Source organism: Mya arenaria, chromosome 2 (assembly GCF_026914265.1).
Source record: "Mya arenaria isolate MELC-2E11 chromosome 2, ASM2691426v1".
In the NCBI taxonomy this organism is placed as follows: Eukaryota; Metazoa; Mollusca; class Bivalvia; order Myida; family Myidae; genus Mya; species Mya arenaria.
The window spans coordinates 7,972,983-7,998,815 of NC_069123.1; the positions used below are offsets into that span (position 1 = coordinate 7,972,983).

Genomic DNA, 25,833 nt, shown 5'->3' on the forward strand with positions numbered 1-25,833 from the left:
CAGCACGACCCTGGATAGGCAACTGACAGACAGCACGACCCTGGATAGTCAACGGACAGACAGCACGACCCAGGATAGGCAACGGACAGACAGAACGACCCTGGATAGGCAACGGACAGACAGCACGACCCTGGATAGGTAACGGACAGACAGCACGACCCTGGATAAGTAATGGACAGACAGCACGACCCTGGATAGGCAGCGGACAGACAGCACGACCCTGGATAAGAAACGGACAGACAGCACGACCCTGGATAGGCAACGGACAGACAGCACGACCCTGGATAGGTAACGGACAGACAACCCTGGATAGGCAACGGACAGACAGCATGACACAGGATAGGCAACGGACAGACAGCACGACCCTGGATAGGTAACGGACAGACAGCACGACCCTGGATAGGTAACGGACAGACAGCACGACCCTGGATAGGCAGCGGACAGACAGCACGACCCTGGATAAGCAACGGACAGACAGCACGACCCTGGATAGGCAACGGACAGACAGCACGACCCTGGATAGGCAACGGACAGACAGCATGAACCTGGACAGGCAACGCACAGACAGCACGAACCTGGATAGGCAACAGACAGCACGACCCTGGATAAGCAACGGACAGACAGCATGACCTGGATAGGCAGCGGACAGACAGCACGACCCTGGATAAGTAACGGACAGACAGCACGACCCAGGATAGGCAGCGAACAGACAGCACGACCTGGATAGGCAACCGACAGACAGCACGACCATGGATAGGCAACGGACAGACAGCACGACCCTGGATAGGCAACGGACAGACAGCACGACCCTGGATAGGCAACGGACAGACAGCACGACCATGGATAGGCAACGGACAGACAGCACGACCCTGGATAGGCAACGGACAGACAGCACGACCCTTGATAGGCAACTAACAGACAGCACGACCCTGGATAGGCAACTGACAGACAGCACGACCCTGGATAGGCAACGGACATACAGCACGACCCTGGATAGGCACTTGACAGACAGCACGACCCTGGATAGGCAACTGACAGACAGCACGACCCTGGATATGCAACGGACAGACAGCACGACCCTGGATAGGAAGCGGACAGACAGCACAACCCTGGATAGGTAACGGACAGACAGCACGACCCTGGATAGGAAACTGACAGACAGCACGACCCTGGATAGGCAACTGACAGACAGCACGACCCTGGATAGGCAACGGACAAGCAACTGTCATAAAAGTTCACCATGCGGACAACTTGTTCAGCAAAGAACATAACTTACTGGTATTATAAAACTGTTTGTATATTGATTTTTCGACAATGTTTTAAACATTGTTATTTTTAACACAGGGAAGTAAGTATGCTGTGAGTTGATTAATTGAAGGTTACGCACAACCTGCATTAGTTACTTTCAGTTGCATTCGGAACTCCTCGGCCATTTTTTTCGAAAACAACCTCGGATGTATGCCGGTACATCAGTTGAAGTAGTTCGTAAATTTTTGAATTATATCATTTATGAAATATAGTGTTTTAGAATTGTTTTTATTGATCCAAGTTTAAATTGATTGTCAGTGAAGTATATTATTGCATACATAATTAAGATTTCCAAGAGTTAAGTCATAAAGTTTAACTGCTAAATAAAATTAATACGCGATCTACTTGCAGCGGACTTAAACGTCTTTTTAAGTATGTAAACCGTCCAAATACATCCGAGGTTGTTTTCGATAAAATGGCCGAGGAGTTACGAATGTTTCAGTTGTTTCTGTTATTCACGCGCATATGTTATCCCATTCGTTAAAAAATCCGTTTAAACTAGTGCAGCAACATATTAAAAAAATATGATCTTTTTCTTTTCATTTTAGGGCATTTAGGGCGTTAAAGTTAAACGGGGTTAAACTCTATGACGCTTTCTGGACGTAACTAGTGCCCAAACAGTTCATGTGTGCATGCATCTTGATTTATAATCTAAATTGCCATAGTTGATAATTATTTATTTTTAAACATTCGATCATCTAATCCTTATCAATCTTGGACATATTATTGATGACCAAGGTTAATTGTGAGCCAGTAGGCCAGGAGATGTCTGCTCTGATTTAAACAAAGTTATCCTAATAGCAATCTAGCGTCTTAGTTTTCTAAAATAATATTTGTCAAACTTGAAGAAAATGTAGAGAATGTTAACATAAACATCAGTCTTTCAATTGCATTTAAAAGTATTAAAATCATGAAAATGTGAATAATATATACATCCCTTGTCATATTCATTCATTGTTGACCTATTCATAAATGCACCGTCTGCGAAACAAGACTTCCCGCCATATAGAGTACATTGGAATTAGGAATAAGATATCAGTTATAAGTTATAAATTACTAATTAGAAGTAATAAGTAAAATTTTATTATCAATAAACAATAACTAACAAATGTCCCTCCAGGACTTCCGTAGATACCAGATTACCCACAGTATAAATGTGTTGAATTATTTCCTACACAAAAAATCAAGTACATCAAATAGTCGGTGCTGAATTAAAACTTTATTGATTATGATACAGAAAGTAATACAACTCAATTAATTGATAAAGAACGTTAACTGCTCCAATCCTCCATCAAACATACTAGCTGATGGACTGTGTCAACTAACCTGTGGCACCAACGTGTTAGGAATAAGTGCCAGATATTGGATTTGTACACAAGTATTAAGACATTGTCCAAACACATAAAAAACAACTTCTCGGATTGTTGTTACTGGATTATTATAATATCGGAAGTAATTAAGAAGTGCGGATATTAAAGTCAATTAGTTAATAACACTTTTAACGTCACAAACATTCTGGAGTGCTGTGTTTCAAGCTAGCAGCTTTACTTAAAGTTATAATCATTAAACTATTGAAAGGTCACCGTCCATCAACTTATATACATCTTAAATCATGAACACCAGGAAACAAATAACACGGATTTATAACTATACTTTACTGGCAGAAGGTAAACAAATGTATTGCAGTCTTCATCGATGTTTAATCAGCTGTGAATGTCAATATTGAGACAAATTGATACAAGAGGAAAACTGTACAGAGCCAATGTAAAGCTGGCTGTTATAGATATTGGACAACAACACATACATGTAGCGTATATACATGTCGTCTGAGATCACTTACAGCCAAAGCAAAATGGATAATGAAAGGGTGAGTCAGACTCTCGTTTTTCTCTGCATTCGAGATAAAGATGGCAAGACTAAAGCATCCATCAGATACATTGGTGCATTATTTAAACTTAAAAGTATATATTTATTAACTGCGAAATGTACTTTCACTTTTAATTGGTATTTGCTGCAGTATTATTGTATGGGTCAGTGTGTTTGAAATTTATTCTGATTGGCTCTTTATTTTTTTCTTTTATTTTTCCGGAGGGGGAGTTATAAACAATAAAAAAGAATGTAGTGGTTCTTTCATTGAACTTTTTCGTCGAGTTTCGCGATTAAATTGCTTTGATTGTGTTTGCTTATTCCGGATGTCTTTACTTTGAATAATGTCGGCTCTAACATTGTGCATGTGATTGCGTTCTAGACTACTTTGCATGCCCCTGAACTTTTCATTGTTTTATGAGATCAAATCCGTTGTTTGAAAACTAAATATGTGTATCAATAGCGTCTTAACTTCAGTATAAATACATACAAATATTAAATTCACCAATTGAAATCAGTTTAATAGTGGATGCGATAGGTTTGGCCTTGTAACAGTTTTTGTCTTCATGTTTGTGCTGGTGTGGTGTTCAATATGCAACTTAAGTCAATCTTATGGTCATACTTCATTGACTCCATTTACTGTACAGGTCCGTTATTTATATTAAGCAATCCGATTAGCTACACCGCGCTTAGATCCAATTAAGACCAGTATTAAATACAACACCTGTCCTTCATAAAGCATACAAAGGAGCTAGGCAACGGACTAAATGAATTTGCCTATCATAAAAATGAATGTTCACAAGCATACAGTTAAATAAACCAAGATTTCTTCACATGATATTAATTTTTAAAATTATTGGAATAACTTTCAAAATTTAAGGCAGATTTATGATTTATTTCTTACTTGAATATGGCTAAGACATGTTTATTATATGATAGGGCAAATTAATTCAAAACCGACCTTTATAAGATACATGCAATATGCAACAGTGAAATGACGAACAGTGACGAAATAGAATAAAATATAAGTTGTTCTTGAATGACAATTACACTGAAAACGCACTTATATTTAACTAGAACATGGTTAAAAGTAAACTTAACTATAGATGAACATATTATACCTTGATCTTTGGACTACTTTAGCCTACTGCGCACTAGAAATAGTCAGATTCATATAGATAGTGACCGAGGTTGTTAACTTCGCTCTTTTTGATACAATTATGTTGGGCATATAACTTCTACCGACCCTGACGAGGCTGTTACCCCCGCTTTTGTCAATAATCCATTCATTTTGTAGATCAGCCCAGCAAACATGACCATATCGGGCCGATGTCGGCTGAATATCGGAATAGCGGCCAGTGTTTGCCGATATCGGCCCGAAATATGGGCATATTGACTGAAACATTGTATGCGTAATAATACTATACGGTTTAGATTTTACTGAATTAAAAATAATTACATAAACAATAGCTTTTATTTTTTAGACAAACAAAGTTTTATAAATATGCCAATATCGGGCCGATATTGGCCCGATGTATACGTAGTATTGCTTCAAGGGAGAGCAATACATATGTTGCACCTTTCACTAGCAGTTCATTCCCCTTGCGATTAATAGATATTTAAATTCATTATCATTAAATAATAAAACGAATTTAAGTTTATATGGTTATTTTTAAATAATTCTGTAATTAAAAGATTCAGTTCATGTTTATTTGATAATTATCTACGAATATATTTAGTTAAGTATTCACTGCGTATTTGTGCAATTTCAAAGATAAGTTGAAAGTATAGTCATACTTTTTGTTTTTTCATCAGTGGTAAGAACTGTTTGAATCGTTGTTGAGCGCGTGAATATAAGGTATGATTATACTTCTATTCTTTTTATATTTTTATTTTCGAAAGTAATAAATCCTTTTATTTCGAGTAAATATGTTGGAAAGAAATTCGTGTAATATATTTTCGTGACTAGTTCTTTTTGTTGTTTATCAGTTCCATTAAAATCAACATTAAGGTAGCATGCGAAATCATTTGCACACAAAAGCAAAGTATTACATTGATGATTTAGTTTGGTTTGAACGATTAATTTATCTGCTTCCATTGTAGACAAATTTAAAAAGAACATTTTGTTATCAATTGTGAATCATAATTGACACACATTTTGTTTTACAGTATCGTATAATGTGGAAAGATCGAAGTTGCAGAGAGCGGACAACTGCAAATTGAGATTCTGAAAATGAGGAATAAAGGTGATCATAGGGGAGGTATGTCTTTACGTAGCTATGTAACCATTAATATTGAACATTTTCATACTATGTTAGTAACCTTTAGTCTGTCAGGATAATGTGTCTGCATATATATGTTAATTTTGTGCAGCAAATTAATTTATGATACATCATTCGGTTCATGAATTTAGATGGAAAGTATTGATAAAAAGTAGGTGATTTAGGCTATTTCACACTTAAGAAAAAGCAAGTTGACTATGCCAACTTTTAAATTTACCTAAAGTGGATAAATGATCAGGATAACCGATAAATGCATTTGTTACTGTAACAAAATGTGATGCATTTTCAGGGAAAGAGTGTTTTACATTTGTAATCGGATGATGATGAATAAATGTCAGTGACACCACCACCAAGGCCTTTAAAAGTGACAGTGGCAATGGCAGGACTATTCTGCAAGCATCACAACAGTAACTACAAGATCCCCCAACACTTGCACCATATCTACAGGTATATACCGTTCTTAACCTTTGTTTTCAAGCATAGTTCAAGTATATGATCGCCAAGAAATATACGAAGGGATGAAGGCAAATTTTATACAAACAACAGAAAAAATAATTCACATTTAACAAAAACCCAAAACTTATCTCTATCTCTGTATTAATAGTACATGCACTTATTCCAGAGGCTGTCGTGAAATTCCGTCGTTTCTCACGGTAGAGGTACGAAAGACATATGCCGCCTGAATGAGGACAGCATCGGACAGAGATGGTGGAAGGGAAATAAAGAGGAAATGAGGCAGGCGCAGATGGATGAGTGCTTCTTGGAACACCAGGATGAAAATTCACAATCTTATGTTAAAAACCCTTAATGTTTAATGCAGGAGCTTTACCTTAAGTATTGTTCAATGAAATAACTCTTATTTTAAGTCTTATTTTGTTTGTTTATTTATACAATGACAGTCTATGTGTATTATGGCATGGCTGTTTATCATCACTTGTACATTTTGATAAAACTGTTCACGGGTTTTATCCACACACTGTGGTAACCCTATTGTTTGAATATTTTAAGCAATGATAATAAAAATTTGTAAGATCAAATAGTTTATTTTCTTATGTAGGAATTTTTGAGTATATAATATGCCTGTAGGTTTTTGGTAGGTTTTCATCGCATTATTATGTTTCTCTCTGAAGACAAACCAAGACAAAATATTGTGTTTAACTATCATGTTCTGTTGTCATTGAGCATGGCAATCCAGCTGTATGAGAATAGGACGAAATAGAATCTCGACATCATGCTCGCTAAATGTCGGCTTTTTACAATATGCCGACATCGGCCCGATGTCGAACCGTGTTGCACATCCGTCATCGTCCCGATGTAAATGCCGATGTTGGGCCGATAAAGTGTTCCATATCGGCCCGACATCGGGCCGATATAAAATGTTTGCTGGGAGTTTAATGTCATTATGTTTGTTATGTCTTTATTCTGAAAGATCTTGATTCTTGCGCCTATCGGAAAGATCTTGATTCTTGCGCCTATCGGAAAGATATTGATTCTTGCGCCTATCGGAAAGATCTTGATTCTTGCGCCTACCGAAAAGATGTAACATTTGCTATATGTTTTACCCCTGTATCTGACATTTTTATAGTGTTATTTACAAAATACTTCATACACTCTAGAAAGCATGTTTTTTACCTATTAATCCAGAATGTTACTTGATCTACTTGTTGTGCATTTAATAATAATCAGATCTCAATATCATTTTCTACTCCCCAATAAACTTTTTTCCAGGAACACCTCATGATGACTTCCGGCGATGACAAGAAGACCACTGCTAATCGACAAAACCTGCAGTTGTCTCGACATGTTTACACACTAGATGATTACGATCGAGCCTATCCCGCCCCAGCCCGACAAGAGTTTAGTATTGTTCGGACAATCAAAAACAAATGCACATGTACCGCAGCAGATATTCTTAAAACTATATTGTCTTACTTCCCGGTGATTGATTTTGCTAAAAAATACAGAATAAAGGAATCCATCCTTGGCGATTTCCTTGCAGGATTGACTGTAAGTTTCATGCATCTGCCACAGGCAATGGCCCTCGGTATTTTAGCTTCATTGCGACCGATCCATGGCCTCTACACTACGTTCTTCTCTGTTCTCGTCTACATGATATTTGGAACTTCCCCTCAAATATCTTTCGGTACGAACGCCGTTATGGCCCTTCTCACAGCCACTGTAATTGAACGTGAAGCGGACATATTTACTGCCGCTCGACAAGCTGCTAACGAATCTATGCCGACTGATGACGAAATTATGGAGATTAAACTTGGGACATCGATGGCTTGCTGTTTTCTTGTAGGGCTTATCCTGATGTGTATGGGTCTTCTAAAGTTTGGTGTAATCACTACATACTTGTCTGTTTCGTTTGTTGGAGGGTTTACAACTGCTGTGGCTTTTCACGTTGCGTCAAGTCAAGTTCCGAAAGTATTTGGGATTAATGTACAGACGTTTGAAGGTGCTGGGAAGCTATTTCGAATGTACATTGACTTGTTCTGTAATATTGCACAAACAAACGCTGCAGAGTTTATAATTGCAATTGTGTGTATGTTTACTTTGTTATTAGTAAAAATTTGCATCAACGAAAAGTTCAAGGACAAGATGAAGATACCAGTTCCAATAGATCTCATCGTAGCAATTGTCGGTACTATAATATCTCATTTTGCAAACTTCAAAGACGTATTTGGTGTGAAAGTTGCCGGTGAGATACCGAGTGGTTTTAACCCGCCAGCTCTGCCATGGTTACGGAATGCTGGAAGGTTTGCTAGTGACGCTTTTGTTATGGCGATCCTATCACTTACAATGAGCATCTCATTAGCGAAGCTATGTGCAAACAAACACGGAGTTGTCATTGACGATAACCAGGAACTTTTTGCTTACGGGGCAAGTAATTTCGTGTCGGGATTTTTTCACAGTTTTCCTTCCGCAACTGCTCCGCCAAGGACAATGATTCTAAGTACCCTCGGGGCCAAAACCACACTAAATGCCATACCAACATCAGTGTTCATTCTTCTTGTAATTATGTTCATAGGACAGTTATTCGTGTCTCTTCCTTTATCGTTGATGGCAGCTATGATCATCATATCCATGAAGGATCTTCTGTTACAGTACAGAAACTTGCCTCGCATTTGGAGAATTAACAAAATCGATTTCGTTATCTGGAGTGTTACAAATTCCGTAAGTATCCTTGTTGATTTGAATTATGGGATACTCGCTGGGGTTGGAATCTCCATATTCCTTATTATCCTTCGAGATCAGTGTGCGAGCGGTAAAATAGTTGCACGGGCATCGAACGAAGACATACTAATACATGCACGAGGAGTCGAGCAAACCTCGAGCCTGAGGATTTTTAAAGTTCCTACCAATTTGTATTTCGCCACCGCTGAAAGAATCAAAGCTCAAATCTACAAACACATCACTAACCCAAACAAGAAAATCACTGTAAACCCAAATGCAACAGATCAATCAGTCAACGTTAAGTATGGTTTCGTGGAATCTAAGGGACAAGTTGACGGCAAAGACAATCGTTCTACCATAAATGTTAACATGGAATCAGCAGCCTGCTTGAAAAGCGACAAGATTGAGACAGTCGTGATTGACCTATCCTCTGTCCATTATATTGACATGGCTGGGCTCGGAGTTCTGCAACAAGTGACCAACGTATATAAGGATATGGGGATCAACGTGTGTTTGGCAGGTGTGCAGATTGACGTTGCGGATACTCTGAAAGCTGGTGACTTCTTTAAAACGTTCCCAAAATCTGCGGTTTATTATGACGTGTTTGATGCGCTGGAGGCAAACATGACAGAATCTAAATTATAATGTTCTGAAAAATGTAATGTAATAATCACATCAGAGTATAATCACAACTGGACTTCTATTTCTAACAAAAAATCAAATAGTGCCGGTTTTTTTGCTCATGCATTCAGTCCGTAATTTTCTATGTATTTGTATAATGAACTCAAGGCAAAAATATTACAGTTGCGGTCATAGCTGTACTAAATATATTATAAACAGATTTTAAACTAAGGGTTCTGTAATTCTGACAAAACAATTGTTCACATGATATTATGTATGTCTATTTAACTCCATTATATCTAAAACAAAGGTGTATGCATTAAAGAACCAGTTACGTGAAAACATATTGTGGTGTCGTACTTTCATTAATTTAAAACAAACTTTCAACATGCATGATATCAACAGGTTGGATGTATACGGAAAATAACTATAAGGTTGTCAACATATTAAGATACACCTTGTTTATTAAATTGGAAATTGTTTACAGTGACATTGTTTGAACAATCACAATTATATTATAATATCTTAATCAAATTACTGTATAAAGAGCTTCAATAAGTGACAAACGAGAGACATTACATTAGGTAGCTTTTAGCTTTCTGTTCGACAATTTAAAAATCTTTATCATCTAACATTTATCTGATATGCTTGCCTCATTGTAATGTTGATATATTATACTGAAAACGGTTGCCTTTTTGGGATATTGATTGAAATAAATTTTGTATTGACCAATAGAATCGCTTCATTTAGTGAACACAATTTTTATATGATTATGTGTTATAATCATAATCATGTAATTATTGTTAAAAACTTCACCTTATTTTCCATATATCTGTTAGAAGAGACTATGGTATTATGACATATAGCCGAGATTATTACAAACAAAGAAAGGATTTTGTGCTGAATAAGTGGTATGCTCCTTGAGCTACGGTCTCCGTCGATAACACCTGGCCCCAATATCACGAAAACACTTAAGTCAAATCTCAACCTCAATCTCAACTCATTTTTCCGCACAACAGTATGACATTATTAAAAATACTAATGTTTTACTATTTTTAAAAGCACATACTTACATGCATTATGTTGATTAAAATGATTGCTCAATATAATAAAAAAAAATTATGCAGCACAAAATGCATTTAAGTAAAACTCAAAAATAATAAACTGGACTCAAGTACAATTTTTGCTCTCAATTTTGTTTTCTATAAAATATTGACCATTTTTTTATCAACATAATAAATGAGAGAATGCGATTTTAAAAAAAGGGTAAAACATTTACAATTTTGAATTATATGATGCTATAATATAGTTAAATGAGTTGAGACTGAGCTTGAGATTTGACTTGAGTATTTTCGTGATATTGGGGCCAGATTAGTTAACGAATATAAATGAAACTAAACAGTGAAGTACTTTCAAAATATCCATTTTGGCAAGCCATTGTTGTTTACGTTATATTTCAACATGCAAGACATTTTTTTCTTTGTTTTATTTTGTACAACTCTCAAACCGGGACGGGAACAAGACAAGAGAAAATAACTATCATGTGGATAAACTGCAACGTGTTAAACTAATACCGCGTATTTTTTGTTCTTGACAACATGATACAAAGCACCCATGCTCTACTCTCGTGATTCAAATTACACACTTGCGCTGGGGTGGTACAGTTGTATTAACTCGGATTGAAGGGGCCGTAACGATTTTTTTAACGTGGCTTTAACTCCGCTGCAATCAATTATGTGTATTTGAAATCAAGTGCAACCTATATGACCTGTCGATCGAATTCAAAGAAATTGACTGCCGCCATCAGCGATTTATCAAATATAGTTACGTATCGCGATGAACTAACTACTGAACATGCAGGCTCTTAATCCCACAAAGCATCCATACATGTATAGTTTGCGTTGGTTAATCTTCAGTCGCAGAATTAAGTCTAGTATTAAATTACCCTCGCAAGAACGACGCGGTGACAAACACTGGTTTCGAAGCCGCTGTTGAGGCGTTATAAATTGCCAGTGTTTCGGTGCAAAATTGAATTACGGTCGTGCTTCTTTAGCACTCAGATACTGAGATACTTTAATACTCAGATTTTCTTTCTCTCACCACTTGTTTACCTCTTATTATACGGGTAGTATTCCCAATATTTGCGCGTGATTGGTTTTAAGGTTCGAGTGAGCAAAAGAACGCAAATGTGATATGCTGGAAAAAAAACTTTCAAAATCTAGTTGACTTCCACGTTGCGGAGTTGTTCGTTCATTTGCTTATTTATAACAGCTTGTTTAAAGTAACTTTCGTTTTAGTATCAGACTGTAAGGCCGCTAGCTCTGCATACTTTTATAACCATATAACGGAATATACCATCGTCAGATCGACATGACATTTGAACATTTCACGTATATATGCGCACACGGGCGTATCAACCCAAACGCTGTTATGACTGCGATGGTCAAAAACCTAATTACCAACTTGCTCTAATAGCCACGGGGAGCTGCGTTCTGCATGAGGAGCTTGCTAAATGTAGCGTTGTCGTTAGTATTCATAATATGTTGTGCGGATACAAATAGTGCGAATATCCTAATAATATAGACAATTGAAAAAAAAACAATAAAAAAGCGGAATTCGCAAATATATTTCAAAATGAACGCGTACTGAATCAACATAAATACATGTTTATATCTGTGTTTACAGTTTGACCGTTGGCGGTGATCTAGATACTATCAGTTAAAAATAGACTTTTTGTTGATTGTTATTCATATTATAATCAAAATAGTTTAAAATAGCCTTAAATCGGCAAGACAAAAAATACAAAAGTTGTAAAAACGGTAAATCTGTGAGAGTGCAGCTTTAAACAAACTTTATTAACTTGTCCAACGCATGTTGCTGGATGCATTTGGTTTGCGAGCATACCCTTGTAGTAAATTAAATACGACTCAGTCATGTTTGAGGTACAGTAGATTTTACTAACAAGAGGGCCATGATGGCCCTAAAACGCTCACCTAAGCAAAAGCTCTATGATAAAGAATTAATAAAAATGTTGCAATTTAAACATATCTTTACTGATGACGATGCCTTGTTTTATATGTGTAAAGGGTATGCAATGAAGCTACCTGTAAAGTTTCATTGAAATTGGCCTGGTAGTTTCAGAGATTGTTTTTAAAAAGCAAAACAGTAAGTCGGCCATTTTGTTGTTGTTTTTGTTGAACAATCTCAATGCCTTGTAGTATTGTTGTAGAGGGTCATGCAATGAAACTTCATGTAAAGTTTCAGTGAATTTGGCCTGGTAGTTTCAGAGTAGATGTTTTTTAAAGCAAAACAGGAAGTTGACCAGATTGTTGTTGTTGTTGTTAATCAATCGCGACCCCTTGTTATATTTTTGTAGAAGGTTACCCAAGGAAGCTTGCTGTAAAGTTTCATTAAATTTGGACTGATGTTCTAGAGGAGAGGTTTTTTTAAAGCAAAACAGGAAGTTGGCCATTTTGTTGTTGTTGTTGTTGTTGTTGTTGATCAATCGTAACCCCTTGTTGTATTTTTGTAGAGGGTCACTTTACAGGAAGCTGTGAAGTTTCATTAAATTTGGAGTTGAAGTTTCAGATGGGATGTTTTTTGAAAGCAAAACAGGAAGTTGGCCATTTTGTTGATGCTGTTGTTGTTGTTCGTCAATCGTGACCCCTTGTTGTATTTTTGTAGAGGGTCACCCAAGGAAGCTTCCTGTAAAGTTTAATTGAATTTGGACTGGTATTTTTAGAGGAGATGTTTTTTAAAGCAAAACAGGCAGTTGGCCATTTTGTTGATGTAGTTGTTGTTGCTGTTGATCAATCATGACCCCTTGTTGTATTTTTGTAGAGGGTCACCCAAGGAAGCTTCCGTAAAGTTTCATTTAATTTGGCCAGGCAGTTTCAGAGGAGACTTTTTTTTAAAGCAAAACAGGAAGTCAGCCATTTTGTTCTTGTTGCTGTTGTTGTTGACCAATCGTGACCCCTTGTTGTATTTTTGTAGAGGGATACCCAAGGAAGCTTCCTGTGAAGTTTCATTGAATTTGCCCAGGTTGTTTCAGTGTAAATATTTTTTAAGTAATTGTTGACGGACGGACGGACTGACGGACGGACGACGGACAAAGACCGATCACAATAGCTTACCTTGAGCATTTCGTGCATTGGTGAGCTAAAAATGCCTAAATGCTTTATCCGTGGCTGTGCAATGATTTTGAGCAGGTTTCAAATGCAATTGCGTATTAATCCATACTTTTTTAAATGATATTCCATGCATGAGTTCCAGCATAAAAAAATCTTTATGTATTTGCGAAGGAATTCATGAGCATGCATACACTATCTTAAAATGTTTATGTTAATTTGTTTTACAACTACATGACTATACTCATAAAACGTAGCAGGCAGAAAGCGTTTCAGCGTTATAAACGCTTTGATTTACCGTTATCTGACGTGTCGCTTAATTTACCAATCATCCAACAACGGCAGCCAATTTTCTTTTTGTTAAATATTTAGGGCACCTCTGAAGCTTCTTTACATTTTTCTTTAATTTAACAATGATTTATTTCCGTTATTGTAAAACGTTCCTACAGCCAAACCGTTCATTTAACGATTAGCATCATCGTTATTGTTGACTGATCATCCTTCCAAACTTCAACAAAACAGGAACAAAAAAGAACAGAACATTTGCTGTGCGAACATGAAAAAAGATCATCGTTAAAAACACATGGCATGGTAACAACAGTTGAATGTAATATGCAAATCATGACCAAACATATGAGACAACCATATAAAACATTAATATATCGTATTTGAAAGGCAAATAAAAAACGAGGCAAATTTTCAGTGTAAAACGAATCTATAATTAAAACCATTCGTGTATCGTAGAGTTTCTCATAAAACTAAAACATCAACGAACAGTGCCTTAGCATGTCAGAAATTTCACGCACGTGTTACAACAATTTCCACATCATTATGATACTGGATTGTTGCCTCAAGGCTAAAACATATCATGATCTAGCACGATCGAAAAAACTCAATTCGTGTTAAACACTCTTCATAGCTCTTCAAACGTACTGGAGTACTGATTTAAGATAGTGGCTCTTTTTATAAGATAGAGTTCATTTATTCAACAGATGTACTAAATTAACCATGCGCATTAGGATACAAAAAATAAACACACTTTTATAACTAAGCTTTACTGGCAGGAGATTAACAAAAGTACTGTAGCGTACATTGAGATGTTTTAGCTGTGAGTGAAAATAGTATGATACGATCATGTTAATACATATACTGGAATATGAAATACTGTATTTAGCAAAGTTAAGTAGTTTGCTTTGTGCATAAAGTGTACAATCTAAAGACACAGCAGAATGGATTTTAAAAGGGTGAGTAAATCTCTCACAGTATTTCTGATACCATTCACTGTATTTGAGACGCAACTTTGACATACATAACTACCAATCAGTTCTTCAATTGATATATCATAAGTTCAAAAACAAGGACTATGACCCTGATTAGATGCACAAGGACCCATGCCTAACAGATACTTTACGAGAAACACACGATGCAACAAAGGCATATAACAAATGCATACATAAGAAATCTGTATTTAGAAATGCAGCGGTCAGTCAGCGAAACAGGAAGTTCACTGGTAGTCAACTAGCTTATATGTACTCAATCGCACACGTTGACCTAGGACGTTTCAAATAAAATGAAAACCAGTCTTAACGTTTGTTTTAAGAAAACCGAAAAAGGCTTTTTAAACTATCGAAACCTCCTCCGGGAACAGTTTCGTCGGTTCGTGCTATCCGAAAACTTGAGAAACAGGTTTTCGATCCGACGAAACCATTGAAACCAAAACTTAAACTAGTTTGGTATCAATAACTCGGCCTTAGGTATCACTATGCATAATACGTTTTAAGCTCCCCTAAAGTCAATTTTAAGTGAATATGTTATTTTGCTGTATACATTTTTGTTTTCAAGTAAATGCCGGCCCTGATGATGCATAAATCAAATGAACTCGGTAAACCGCCGGTGAACATCTTGCAAGTTTTACCTAGTATTATACCCTTTGTTATACCCTTTACATAAGGCAAAACCAAATAACCCTTCGCGCTTGAGAAGGTTTTCAGTATAGAATCCAATGGCGGAAGATATCTATATCAATTTGCATTCAACAGCCAGAATTGAGAAAGCAAATGTTTACAATAACATGTTTGTTTAAATACTGCAATACATCTAGAAATATAATATGTTTACAAATATTGCTTTCTTAAATCTTTATACAACTGCCAGCAATATGCATGTAATGAGTGTTTCTATCGTTGAGTGTCTGTCTATCTTTGGTTCGTGTGCATCTAAAACATGTCATATTTAAATTAATATTTGACTGCTGGACAAGCACCGTTACGTTCTATTGTATAATTCCTTCATATTTTTATAACATTCTCGCAATCAGGTGTTAAAATAGTGTTACTTGATTAACTTGTTCTGAATCAAAAACATAAGCGTATACCATGTCATTATCTACTTTCATTAAGGCTTCATTCGACGAGAGGAACACCAATATTATCAGGAGTAAGCTGCAGTTGTCTCGGCAGGTTTACACACAAGATGACTACGATCGAACCTACCCCATCCCAGACCGTCCGAAGTTCAGTATTGTTCGGACACTCAAGACGAACTGCACATGTACAGTTGCGGACATAATCGGAATCGTATTCTCCTACTTTCCGGTAATTGTTTTTGCTAGAAAATATAGAATAAAGGAATACATCCTTGGCGATTTCATCGCAGGATTGACAGTCAGTTTCCTGCATCTACCATTGGCAATGGCCCTCGGTATTTTAGCTTCTTTACGACCGATCCATGGCCTTTACAGTACATTCTTCTCTGTTCTCGTTTACATGATATTTGGAACATCCCCTCACATATCTATCGGTTCCAACGCCATAATGGCACTGCTCACCGCCACAGTAGTTGATCGCGAGGCAGACGCTTTTACTGCCGCTCGTCGGGCTGCTAACGAATCTATACCGACTGACGACGAACTTATGGAGGTAAAGATCAAGACATCGATGGCTTGCTGTCTTCTTGCAGGATTAATCATGATGGGTATGAGTCTTCTCAAACTTGGTGTCATCACAACATGCTTCTCTGTTTCGTTTGTTGGGGGGTTTACAACTGCCGCGGCTTTTCACATTGCATCAAGTCAAATACCGAAAGTATTTGGGATTAAAGTGCAAACGTTTGAAGGCGCTGGGAAGCTAGTTCGAATGTACATAGACCTTTTCAGTAAAATTGCACAAACAAACGTTACAGAAGTTATAATTGCAATTGTGTGTATGTTAACTTTGTTATTTGTAAAAATTTGCATCAACGAAAGGTTCAAAGACAAGATGAAAATTCCCGTTCCAATCGATCTCATCGTCGTTATTTCCGTTACAATAATATCTCATTTTGCAAACTTCAAAGACGTATTTGGTGTGAAAGTTGCCGGTGAGATACCGAGTGGTTTTACCCGACCAGCTCTGCCATGGTTACGGAATGCCGGAAGTTTCGTCAGTGACGCTTTTGTTATGGCAATCCTGTCCCTCACAATGAGCATCTCCATGGCGAGGTTATGTGCCAACAAACACGGAATTCCTATTGACGATAACCAGGAACTATTTGCCTACGGGGCAAGTAATTTTGTGTCAGGATTCTTTCATAGTTTTCCCTCTGCAACTGCTCTTCCACGAACAATGATTCTAAGTACCCTCGGGGCCAGAACCACACTAAATGCCATACCTACATCTGTGTTTATACTGCTTGTTATTTTGGTTATAGGACAGTTATTTGTGTCACTTCCTTTATCGGTGCTAGCATCCATGATCATCATAGCCATGAAGGATCTTTTGTTGCAGTACAAAAACTTGCCACTTATTTGGAAAATTAACAAATACGACTTCGTTATCTGGGTTGTGACAAACTCCGTTAGCCTTCTTGTTGACTTGAATTATGGAATCGTGGCTGGAGTAGGGATTTCCATTTTACTTGTTATTCTTCGAGATCATTATGCCATCGGTAAGATATATGCACGGGCATCAAATGAAGATATCCTAGTCAATGCTAATGCACGAGGATACGAGAAAAAATCGAACCTGAGAATTTTTAAAGTTCCCACGAATCTGTATTTCGCTACAGCTGAGAGAATTAAAGCTCAAATCTATAAACACATCACCAACCCAAACAAGAAAATCACTGTTAACCCAAAAGCAACTGATCAAACAGTCGATGTAAATAATGATGTCGTGGAATCAAAAGAAGAAGTGAATGGTGCTATCACATGTGTTGATCTAGAAGCAGCAGCTGGAATTAAAAGTGAAAAAGTCGAGACAGTTTTGATTGACCTATCCTCCGTCGATTATGTTGACATGGCTGGCCTCGCGGTTCTGCAACAGGTGACTAACGTATACAAGAAAATGGGCATCAACGTTTGCCTGGTAGGTTTGCAGAGTGGGGTTGCAAATACTCTGGAAGCTGGTGACTTCTTTAAAACATTCCAAAAATCTGCCGTTTATTATGACGTGTTTGATGCACTGGAGGCAAACAGGACAGATGCTTATAGTGATGTCCTGAATGTCCACATGTAATGAGGTTTTTCACAACTGAACCTGAACGTTAATGATGTTTAATTGCTGTTTTCTTATACATGTACATGTATTCTTTAAACATTGTCTAAAGATTGTGCTCATGCATATTATACTTGATTCATTCTATTTTTGCATAATAAAGTAATTACAGCAATATTTATAATTATGGGTCCTTAACTACATTTCTTTTATTATAAATGCAATTTAACCTATAGTTGATGTCAAAGTACTTAAACAGATCATATTATTGAGGTGGTGTACATCTAAAACAATTATACTGTATGCATTTTGTAACTTAGTTAGTGAGTCACATAGTGATATATGGAGTCGATGTATGTATGCATTGATGTCGAACTTCGATTAACTGGGAACAAATTATCAATGAATGTGATTAACAAGTTGACGAATGTATTAACATTTGCATATTTAATAGAACATTTTTGTTTGGATATTAAGATATAATGTTATTAAATACCCTTTATTTTGCGACTAGATACACCTGTACACAAAACATTTACTCTGCAAAACGATGACTGCAATTTGCCACATTTAAATATACACATAGTTATAAATTAAAATGAAACGTTCAGTGAAGTTGTTTGAATAACAAATGTTATCAAAGTCATACTTCATTTAAACATGTTTATTAGATAAATCGACAATATCATAAATGGTCCCACCCGCACTTTCTAAAACGGTTTCCGACTTTACAGCGAATGGTCCTCATTTGTTTACTCTATTTCCCGTCATATTTACATGAAAGCCACAGAGCACCAAACATCTCTAGAATTATAATAAAGACCGTACATGTTCAGACTGGTATAAACCTGAACGTTGAATAAGAGTTTTAGTTCGACAGGCATCCATTCCGTTCAATGTATATGTGTTTCGTTTTAAGTCAACCAAAATGATTGCTTTATAAATTTCAAGAGGCCCGATACGCCAAATTTCTCAGTTAAACTTGTAGAAAAGATGTCGTTCTTTTTCCTCCTCAGTATTTTAGTTAAATACCTGAAAAAATACACGGTTGACATGTTTTTAAAAATAGAATGCCCGGCGGACTTATATACTTTATTCATTGATGGCATTTCACTATCCCGAAAACACACATGCACACCCTCTAAATTGAACGTTTATAATGTTAGATTTTGGTGTTGCTTGTTCGTTCTAGTCATAACACCTGTGTGTTTTCTATGGAAAGCAGTTGCATCTTAACTGTTGTCATTCCAGGCATGAAAAAGCATTGGAGCGCGGCTTAAGAGTTAACATGCGCGATCTATGGCAAGAAATGCTCAACCACGTCGCCTTAAGCTGATCACACTGCGCGCCACAGCAACGAAAACCCATTGGTTTGCACAAAATGTGCCATATTGTTCTTTTTTACGATTTTTTATTTGGACTGTCGGGCGTGCCCCTTTAGGTAAAATTATAGAATTATAAATGATCAGGTTGGTAAAAACATGATTGAGGGTAAAGTCTCCAAGAGCGTTGTAAATGCACTACAGTAAATTTGTCAGAATGTGTTGAAGTACTGATTAAATGAACAATTACAATGTACGTGAAATTAGCACCGTAACACCGTATTTGTTTATCACTGCGGCGATGCGGTGTTAGCACCGTATGTCAATGACAATTTTTCTAATATTCAGACATTTATATGGTGCGGATGCCTGCACACGCTTACATTGTTCTGTAAAGGCACTACAATAGATTTGTCAGAATGTGTTCATTTACTGATATAATGAACCATCTATATTGTTCGGCTTTACACTGATTACTTTTTCGACACGATTGAGAGTCTATGGAAGGTAGGACAGGGTGCGTAAGAATATATCTATGATCCATGCATTTACTATCACATAAGTTCAATAACCTAGCTTTACACACAAACCTGCTTTCTTCAAAATATCACTAAAAATATATTAACAAATAAACTTACGCTTAATACTTCAACAGATTTTCATAAACATTATATAACTGACAAATATATGACGTTCTCCTTCAGTAGTACTAATAACGACTTGAATGAATTAAAACAATTGGTGCCAATCTGGTGTACAGTCCCTTTAAATCGACTAAGATCTTAACTGAAATGCCCCCCGCCCCCTGGATCTGAAATGCAAATTTTCATAAAATCGACCATTCTTCACAATTACTGTTTTTTCCTTATGTTTATATTGGCATATCAATAGTTCTATTTCCACTTGAGGCACAAAATACAATGTAAAATTGACAAAATGACCATATCATCAAACCATTCTTAAACGGTAGTGTAGTATTTCTCTCTTCATCAGGGTACTATAAACTATTTGAACAAAAACAACAGAATCATAAGTTTATTAAAAATGGTTACATACCCTGAAACAATCTGACAGAAAATACTTTAACAACAACATACTTATATGAAAATGTCAACATAACGTCAATGATATAGAAATGATATAACAGAAGACCACAATTTACAACCGTAGAGCAAATATTACGAGACCAACTGATTCTCCCTGACTGCTTTTCCGATTTGTTACGAATGTTCCTCGTTTTAGGCCCGCATATTTCATTTCAGATCTTTCGAATTAAGGACCACTAATTATCATTCTAACTCCTTTTAAAGAAGCGCTTGCATATAACTCCGTCTACTTCCATCGTCTGAAATAGAGATTTAATGGTAGTAAGATACAATGTTTAATCGGTATTTTTAATCGGTTAAGGTCAACTTTCCTCGCATATAAGATCGGCTAAAGCCTGCGTTCATCGCATTTTAGATCGATTAAATCCTGCTTCCCTCTCGCGTATAAGATTGGTTAAAGCCCGCTTTCCGCGCATATTAGGCCTGCTTTCATCGCATTTTAAATCGACTAAAGCCTGCTTTCATCGCATTTTAAATCGACTAAAGCCTGCATTCATCGCATTTTAAATCGACTTAAGCTTGCATTCATCATCAATGTAAGCCTGCATGCCTTCCTCGCATATCTAATCGTTTAAGTCGGCTTTCTTCGCAATAAGATCGGTTAAAATCTGCTTTCCTCGCATATCATATCGGTTAAAATTTGCTTTGTTTGCATATAAGATCGGTTAAAACCTGCTTTCCTCGAATATTAGATCGATTAAAGCCCACTTTCCTCTCGCATAATTGATCGGTCTAAATCTGCTTTCCACGCATATCAGATCGTTTTAAATCTCCTTTCCTCACATATAAGATTGATTAAGATCTGCTATTATTTCATATAAGATCGCTTAAAGTCTGCTTTCATAGCTTATTAATTCGGTTTAAATTTGCTTTCCTCGTATATGAGATCGGTTAAAATCTGCTTTCCTCGCATGTAAGATCGGTTAAAATCTGCTCTCCTCGCATGTAAGATTGATTAAGATCTGCTTTTATTTCATATAAGATCGCTTAAAGTCTGCTTTCATAGCTTATTATTTCGGTTTAAATCTGCTTTCCTCGAATATTAGATTGGTTAAAATCTGCTTTCCTCGCATGTAAGATCGGTTAAAATCTGCTTTCCTTGTATATTAGATCGGTTAAAATCTGCTTTCCTGGCATGTAAGATCGGTTAAAATCTGCTTTCCTCGCATATAAGATCGGTTTAAATCTTCTTTCCTCGTATATTAGATCGGTTTAAATGTGCATTTTTTCATATAAGATTGCTTAAAGTCTATTAATTCGGTTTAAATTTGCTTTTCTCAAATATAAGATCGGTTAAAATCTGCTTTCCTCACATATTGGATTCGTTATCTGCTTTTCTCACATATTAAATCGGTGGAAATCTGCCTTTATCGCATATGAGGTCACTTAAAGTCTGCTTAAGACTGCTTAAAGTTTATTGTTATCGCTATATGTCTGCTTTCATCGTTATTTAGATCGCTTAAAGTCTGTTTTAGCGAATTTCAGAGGCACAATTACGATCAGTACACATTCTCTCTTTCAACTTTAAGGATTTATAACCAAAAGGGCATTAAACGAAAATGTATCAATAAAAGAATGGACACTGCATGGACAAGCAAATATCATATGCATATATATAATTAGTTCATGACATTCTATTTATAAAACACTCCTTGTTTCAAAGAGGAGTTTCTGGTAAAACAAATCAGTATTTGTATTTTGCGTACAATTTCCGCAATATCGTATAAGGCACATGAAATGCTGTTCATTAAAAACAGGAATTGGTGCTTATTAAATGATACCTTGCAATTCAATGTGTTGAAGCGGTCATGAATTAGTACACAATTATGACTTACCTGCACTAACCCTCCATCAACGATTTCTCTCGTGACAGTTTGTTTCTTCTTTGATGAATCTTTAGGGGTTATGTTCACGGACAGTTTCCCTGCCTCAAATGTTGCTATTGCCTGAAAAGAACGAAGTGCTATTATCGTAAGTGAAATAATAACGTACAATGTGCGAAACTGAACATAGTTTGGTCACATTTCTGATTAAAATCATTCACAATGTTTATATGGTTTTATAACTATGGTTACATTATGCTAATTTCTGTGACTTAGCAATGATAATCGTACTAAATCATAGACGTATGACGGTGTTTAGTAGAAAATTAAAATACAACACGGATGTAATACAATATAAGTATAAAAACCAGGCTGTATTTGGAAGACACCCCCCCCCCCCCCATAAACAATGTGTTATGAAACGCTCATCTACGGTTGTATATTGAAGGCAGAGCTTTTCGTAAAAAATGATAATCAATCGTGTATCATTTTTTTCGAAGTTTAATGATGAAATGTTTTGAATTCCAGAAAAAAACATTGTAAATATAATAAAGAGTTGCTTGTTGTTCCTTTAGGACGCTGAAAGAGAACACACAAACAAGTTGACCAATATGTTTAACAGCGTGTCCCCTTGTTATGATGGTATATTTTAAAGGCCACAACCTACTAAATAAATTTCCTATAATATTCTATAGGCAGTTGGCTAATTTGCACGCAAAATACCAATGATTAACAGTGCTTCAGGATCCCCAGCACTATATTATAAGTTCCACATGTGTACTTAAGTTTAAAAAAAAAGTTAGAAAAAAGTAACGTTTCTTGTGAAAAAAAATAGTTTAACGTAACCACTGTGTAATCGATAAAGTGACAAAATCCGGTGTAGGTATACCAACAATTCGGTGAAAATGTTAACTACATTCGGAACTCCTCGGATTTTTTTTATCGAAAACAACCTCGGTACATCAGTTGAAGTAGTGTTTATTTTTTTTAATCATAGCATTAATAAAATGTAGTGTTTTAGAGTTGTATTTATTGATCTTAGTCTAAATTGATTACCAATGAAGTATAAGATTACAAATAAAATTACTACGCGCTCTACTTGCAGCGGACTTAAATGTACCGCTTTTTGAGTATGTGAACCGTCCAAATACATCCGAGGTTGTTTTCGATAAAAATGGCCGAGGAGTTCCGAATGTGTTAACCAATCTTATTAAGATCAAGTAGATCCAGCATGTTCAGAATGGTTTTGAAGTTACAAACTACTCAACTTTAAAAATAATTATGGAAAGTAGCAAAAGGTTTGAGATGGTATAACCATGCTTTGATTCTCTGTCATGTGTCATTTAAAAGAAAAAAGGCATGTTGCAATGAGTAGACACTTCTGAATTGGTGTAATTTGCCCTAAAACAATGACGGCATCATTTATATTTACATGTGTATTTATAAATCGAAAAAGCGTAGCAGACAACATTTCTGGTGTCTGGTGTTTCATGTAACGACACGGCAGTTACCCCCCTTCGAAGAAGTGTTGGCTAAGACTTGATTCGATCATAAAAAGATGAATGCATTCTGTGCACCACTTCAAAGTACGTTTCGTATGTAAGTGTAAATATAAGTTGCATGCAACACTGAGTAACGAATAAATAATGATACTGTTAAAAACGGTTAAATAAACATGGAACGGTTATAATACTTTTTTATTGATAAAATAAAAGAAAACAAACAAATTCAGCATATACACATTATCATACACTTCATGCGCCCTTTGATGCTTCGAATCAATGGTTTTTCTTGTTGAACATTAAGAATGAGTCAAATGCATATGTTAATTATGCAAGCCTCAATCTCCACCAGGAGCTTTGTCTTACGTACAGCGATACTGTTTTATACTTTAATTGGACAGACGTCGAAAAGACGTTTGTATAATTTAGTCATTCACTTTCACAAGCGAGCAAAAATATATCGAAATGGACTTAAATAATGTAACATACATGTTTTGTCATTTACATGTATCTTTTTTAATGTATTCACCTGTCCCTCCATCTCTCCTCCAACCGTGAACTCTTGACCCAGTCTAAACTTGGACTCATTTCCCTTAGGCCCGGCCGATATATTGACTGAAATCTCCTCGCCATCTACCGATATTGTTATTGTTGGGCTCAGGGACATTGCCATCTTCCTTTTGAGGTAACCTATACCTGAAACCCAGGTGAATGACTGAATATGAATAATGAGTACGAAAAAATATGTATTTAATCTATACAGCTCATTAAATGTCAGATTAACACAAATATCCTCTACTACTATTACAGACAAATCGTGTTTTTATGGTTGTGTATGTGTTCATGCTCTATGAATGCAGGATCAGATTTCTTTTCCATTTACCCCATAGCAATTATTTGGACAATTACAAGCGTGCCTTCCTGCGTTCATGCATACAGCGTGTTCACCTAAAACTGTTATTAATCCTAAATTTAAAAAGGAATGTTTATGACTTAGAAAACTAAGAAGATAGTAATAATTTTTACAATTGTGGCTTCATTAATAAATATGTATGCTTTATAACATTATAGTGAAATATTCGAATGCAAATAACATACCAATAGCGGTAAGATATTCCTCAAACTTCTCACTTTTCGTATGCGTCCATTTCCCTTCAAATAAGGTTTTGATTTCACTCGCCATAATATCTGTATGCTACTTTATTTATAAAACCAGCAGAACTTTAATGCACAACTACAGGTAAACTGCGATCAGCTTACTTTAACGTTATAATAGTCAGGCTAAAAAACACTCTATTTGTAGTGGTAACACAATTAATCAATTCATCAATGAAGGGATGATGGCTTCACTGGCTATATATACAGTCAGAAGCATTAAACAGAAGTGGTTATAATGTAGAACGAATAACAATATTGGTTATAAAGTAGAACGAATCGTATTGCAAGTATAAATGCCACAGGCGAATGATAACGACCGTACGTATTCCGGTCAGGATACTAGCCTGAGGCCATTATTATCTAAAGTGCTTTACTTGTGCACGTCACTGACATTACCTCAACAATAAAAATATTGTATAAATACCTCATCGCCTTGGATGATCGACTAAATAATTGGGTGGATTTTTTTCTTCATTTGTTATCAAAATTTTATATCACGAACACAGAAATTAAAACTTATACAGTCGATCACCGTTTGCTCAATTTTCAAGGGACCAACGAAAATACCTCAAGCCTCGAAAATTTCGGATTAAGCGGGATTTTACCTTCAGTTAAAAGAAATCGATTCTTTACATTAAGTTCGACCCAACGAAGAATTCGAGCCAAGCGAATTCGAGCAAACGGAGTTCGGCTGTTTTTTTTTTTAATTTAATGGTCAAATGATACAAGCTCTAGATTAATTATTAACAACACGATCATTATAACAATATTGAATTCACGCGTGTTCTTGTTGTTGTTGTTGATTTTGATGTTGTTGTTGTGGTTGTCCCAAAATGGTAATCGAATTCATCACATTTATTCAGTCTAATTCATGCACACCATGAAAATATTGAGATAATTGATCAAGACAATTCAATTCAGAGGTTCAAATAGAGCATTCAAAGAGATAGCATACATTCAAGTTTATCAAATTTCCAGATATGCCCGTAAACAAGCAGTTTAATGAAATAATGTTCATGTTAAAGGGGCTGTACTCGGTATGATGAAATAGCGACAAAAAAAGGATAAA

At 36.2% G+C, this 25,833-nt stretch overlaps 4 protein-coding genes and 1 long non-coding RNA gene across 6 annotated transcripts; 4 read left to right on the plus strand and 1 right to left on the minus strand.

The window, feature by feature from the left end:
• Window positions 1-749: 749 nt before the first annotated feature.
• LOC128205848 (serine-rich adhesin for platelets-like) lies at window positions 750-1,121 on the plus strand. The gene has a single exon (XM_052907862.1). The coding sequence runs from the start codon at window positions 750-752 to the stop codon at window positions 1,119-1,121; it is 372 nt and encodes a 123-aa protein (XP_052763822.1).
• A 1,399-nt stretch (window positions 1,122-2,520) lies between these two features.
• Window positions 2,521-9,936, plus strand: LOC128246323 (sulfate transporter-like). Of its 2 annotated transcripts, none has more exons than XM_052964517.1 (2): window positions 2,521-3,175; window positions 7,185-9,936. In XM_052964517.1, exons 1-2 carry the CDS (start codon window positions 3,128-3,130, stop codon window positions 9,276-9,278), a joined length of 2,142 nt encoding a protein of 713 aa, XP_052820477.1. In that variant the 5' UTR covers window positions 2,521-3,127; the 3' UTR covers window positions 9,279-9,936. The 2 variants fall into 2 exon arrangements, with proteins under 2 accessions (XP_052820477.1, XP_052820482.1); XM_052964522.1 differs by having other exon boundaries at window positions 2,521-2,975.
• Window positions 5,327-6,163, plus strand: LOC128246338 (uncharacterized). Its single transcript, XR_008263242.1, has 3 exons — window positions 5,327-5,435; window positions 5,746-5,903; window positions 6,079-6,163. It is a non-coding gene; the product is annotated as an uncharacterized LOC128246338 (long non-coding RNA).
• Window positions 9,937-14,290: 4,354 nt separating the features above from the next.
• Window positions 14,291-18,654, plus strand: LOC128246693 (sulfate transporter-like). The gene is made up of 2 exons (XM_052965049.1): window positions 14,291-14,625; window positions 15,781-18,654. The coding sequence occupies exons 1-2, from the start codon at window positions 14,611-14,613 to the stop codon at window positions 17,872-17,874; spliced, it is 2,109 nt and encodes a 702-aa protein (XP_052821009.1). The 5' UTR covers window positions 14,291-14,610; the 3' UTR covers window positions 17,875-18,654.
• A 1,548-nt stretch (window positions 18,655-20,202) lies between these two features.
• LOC128222570 (myelin P2 protein-like) lies at window positions 20,203-24,944 on the minus strand. Its single transcript, XM_052931649.1, has 4 exons — window positions 24,705-24,944; window positions 24,136-24,302; window positions 22,117-22,227; window positions 20,203-20,520 (listed from the first exon to the last, which is right to left on the minus strand). The coding sequence occupies exons 1-4, from the start codon at window positions 24,787-24,789 to the stop codon at window positions 20,470-20,472; spliced, it is 414 nt and encodes a 137-aa protein (XP_052787609.1). The 5' UTR covers window positions 24,790-24,944; the 3' UTR covers window positions 20,203-20,469.
• Window positions 24,945-25,833: the final 889 nt, after the last annotated feature.

Coding starts and splice junctions, on each gene's coding strand:
- LOC128222570 (XM_052931649.1), bottom strand. CDS start 24,789: ATGGCGAGTGAAATCAAAACCTTATTTGAAGGGAAATGGACGCATACG. Junction 22,228..24,135: donor GAGGAGAGATGGAGGGACAG/GTGAATACATTA, acceptor CGTTCTTTTCAG/GCAATAGCAACATTTGAGGC. Junction 20,521..22,116: donor TTGATGGAGGGTTAGTGCAG/GTAAGTCATAAT, acceptor TCTCTATTTCAG/ACGATGGAAGTAGACGGAGT.
- LOC128246323 (XM_052964517.1), top strand. CDS start 3,128: ATGTCGTCTGAGATCACTTACAGCCAAAGCAAAATGGATAATGAAAGG. Junction 3,176..7,184: donor GCAAAATGGATAATGAAAGG/GTGAGTCAGACT, acceptor ACTTTTTTCCAG/GAACACCTCATGATGACTTC.
- LOC128205848 (XM_052907862.1), top strand. CDS start 750: ATGGATAGGCAACGGACAGACAGCACGACCCTGGATAGGCAACGGACA.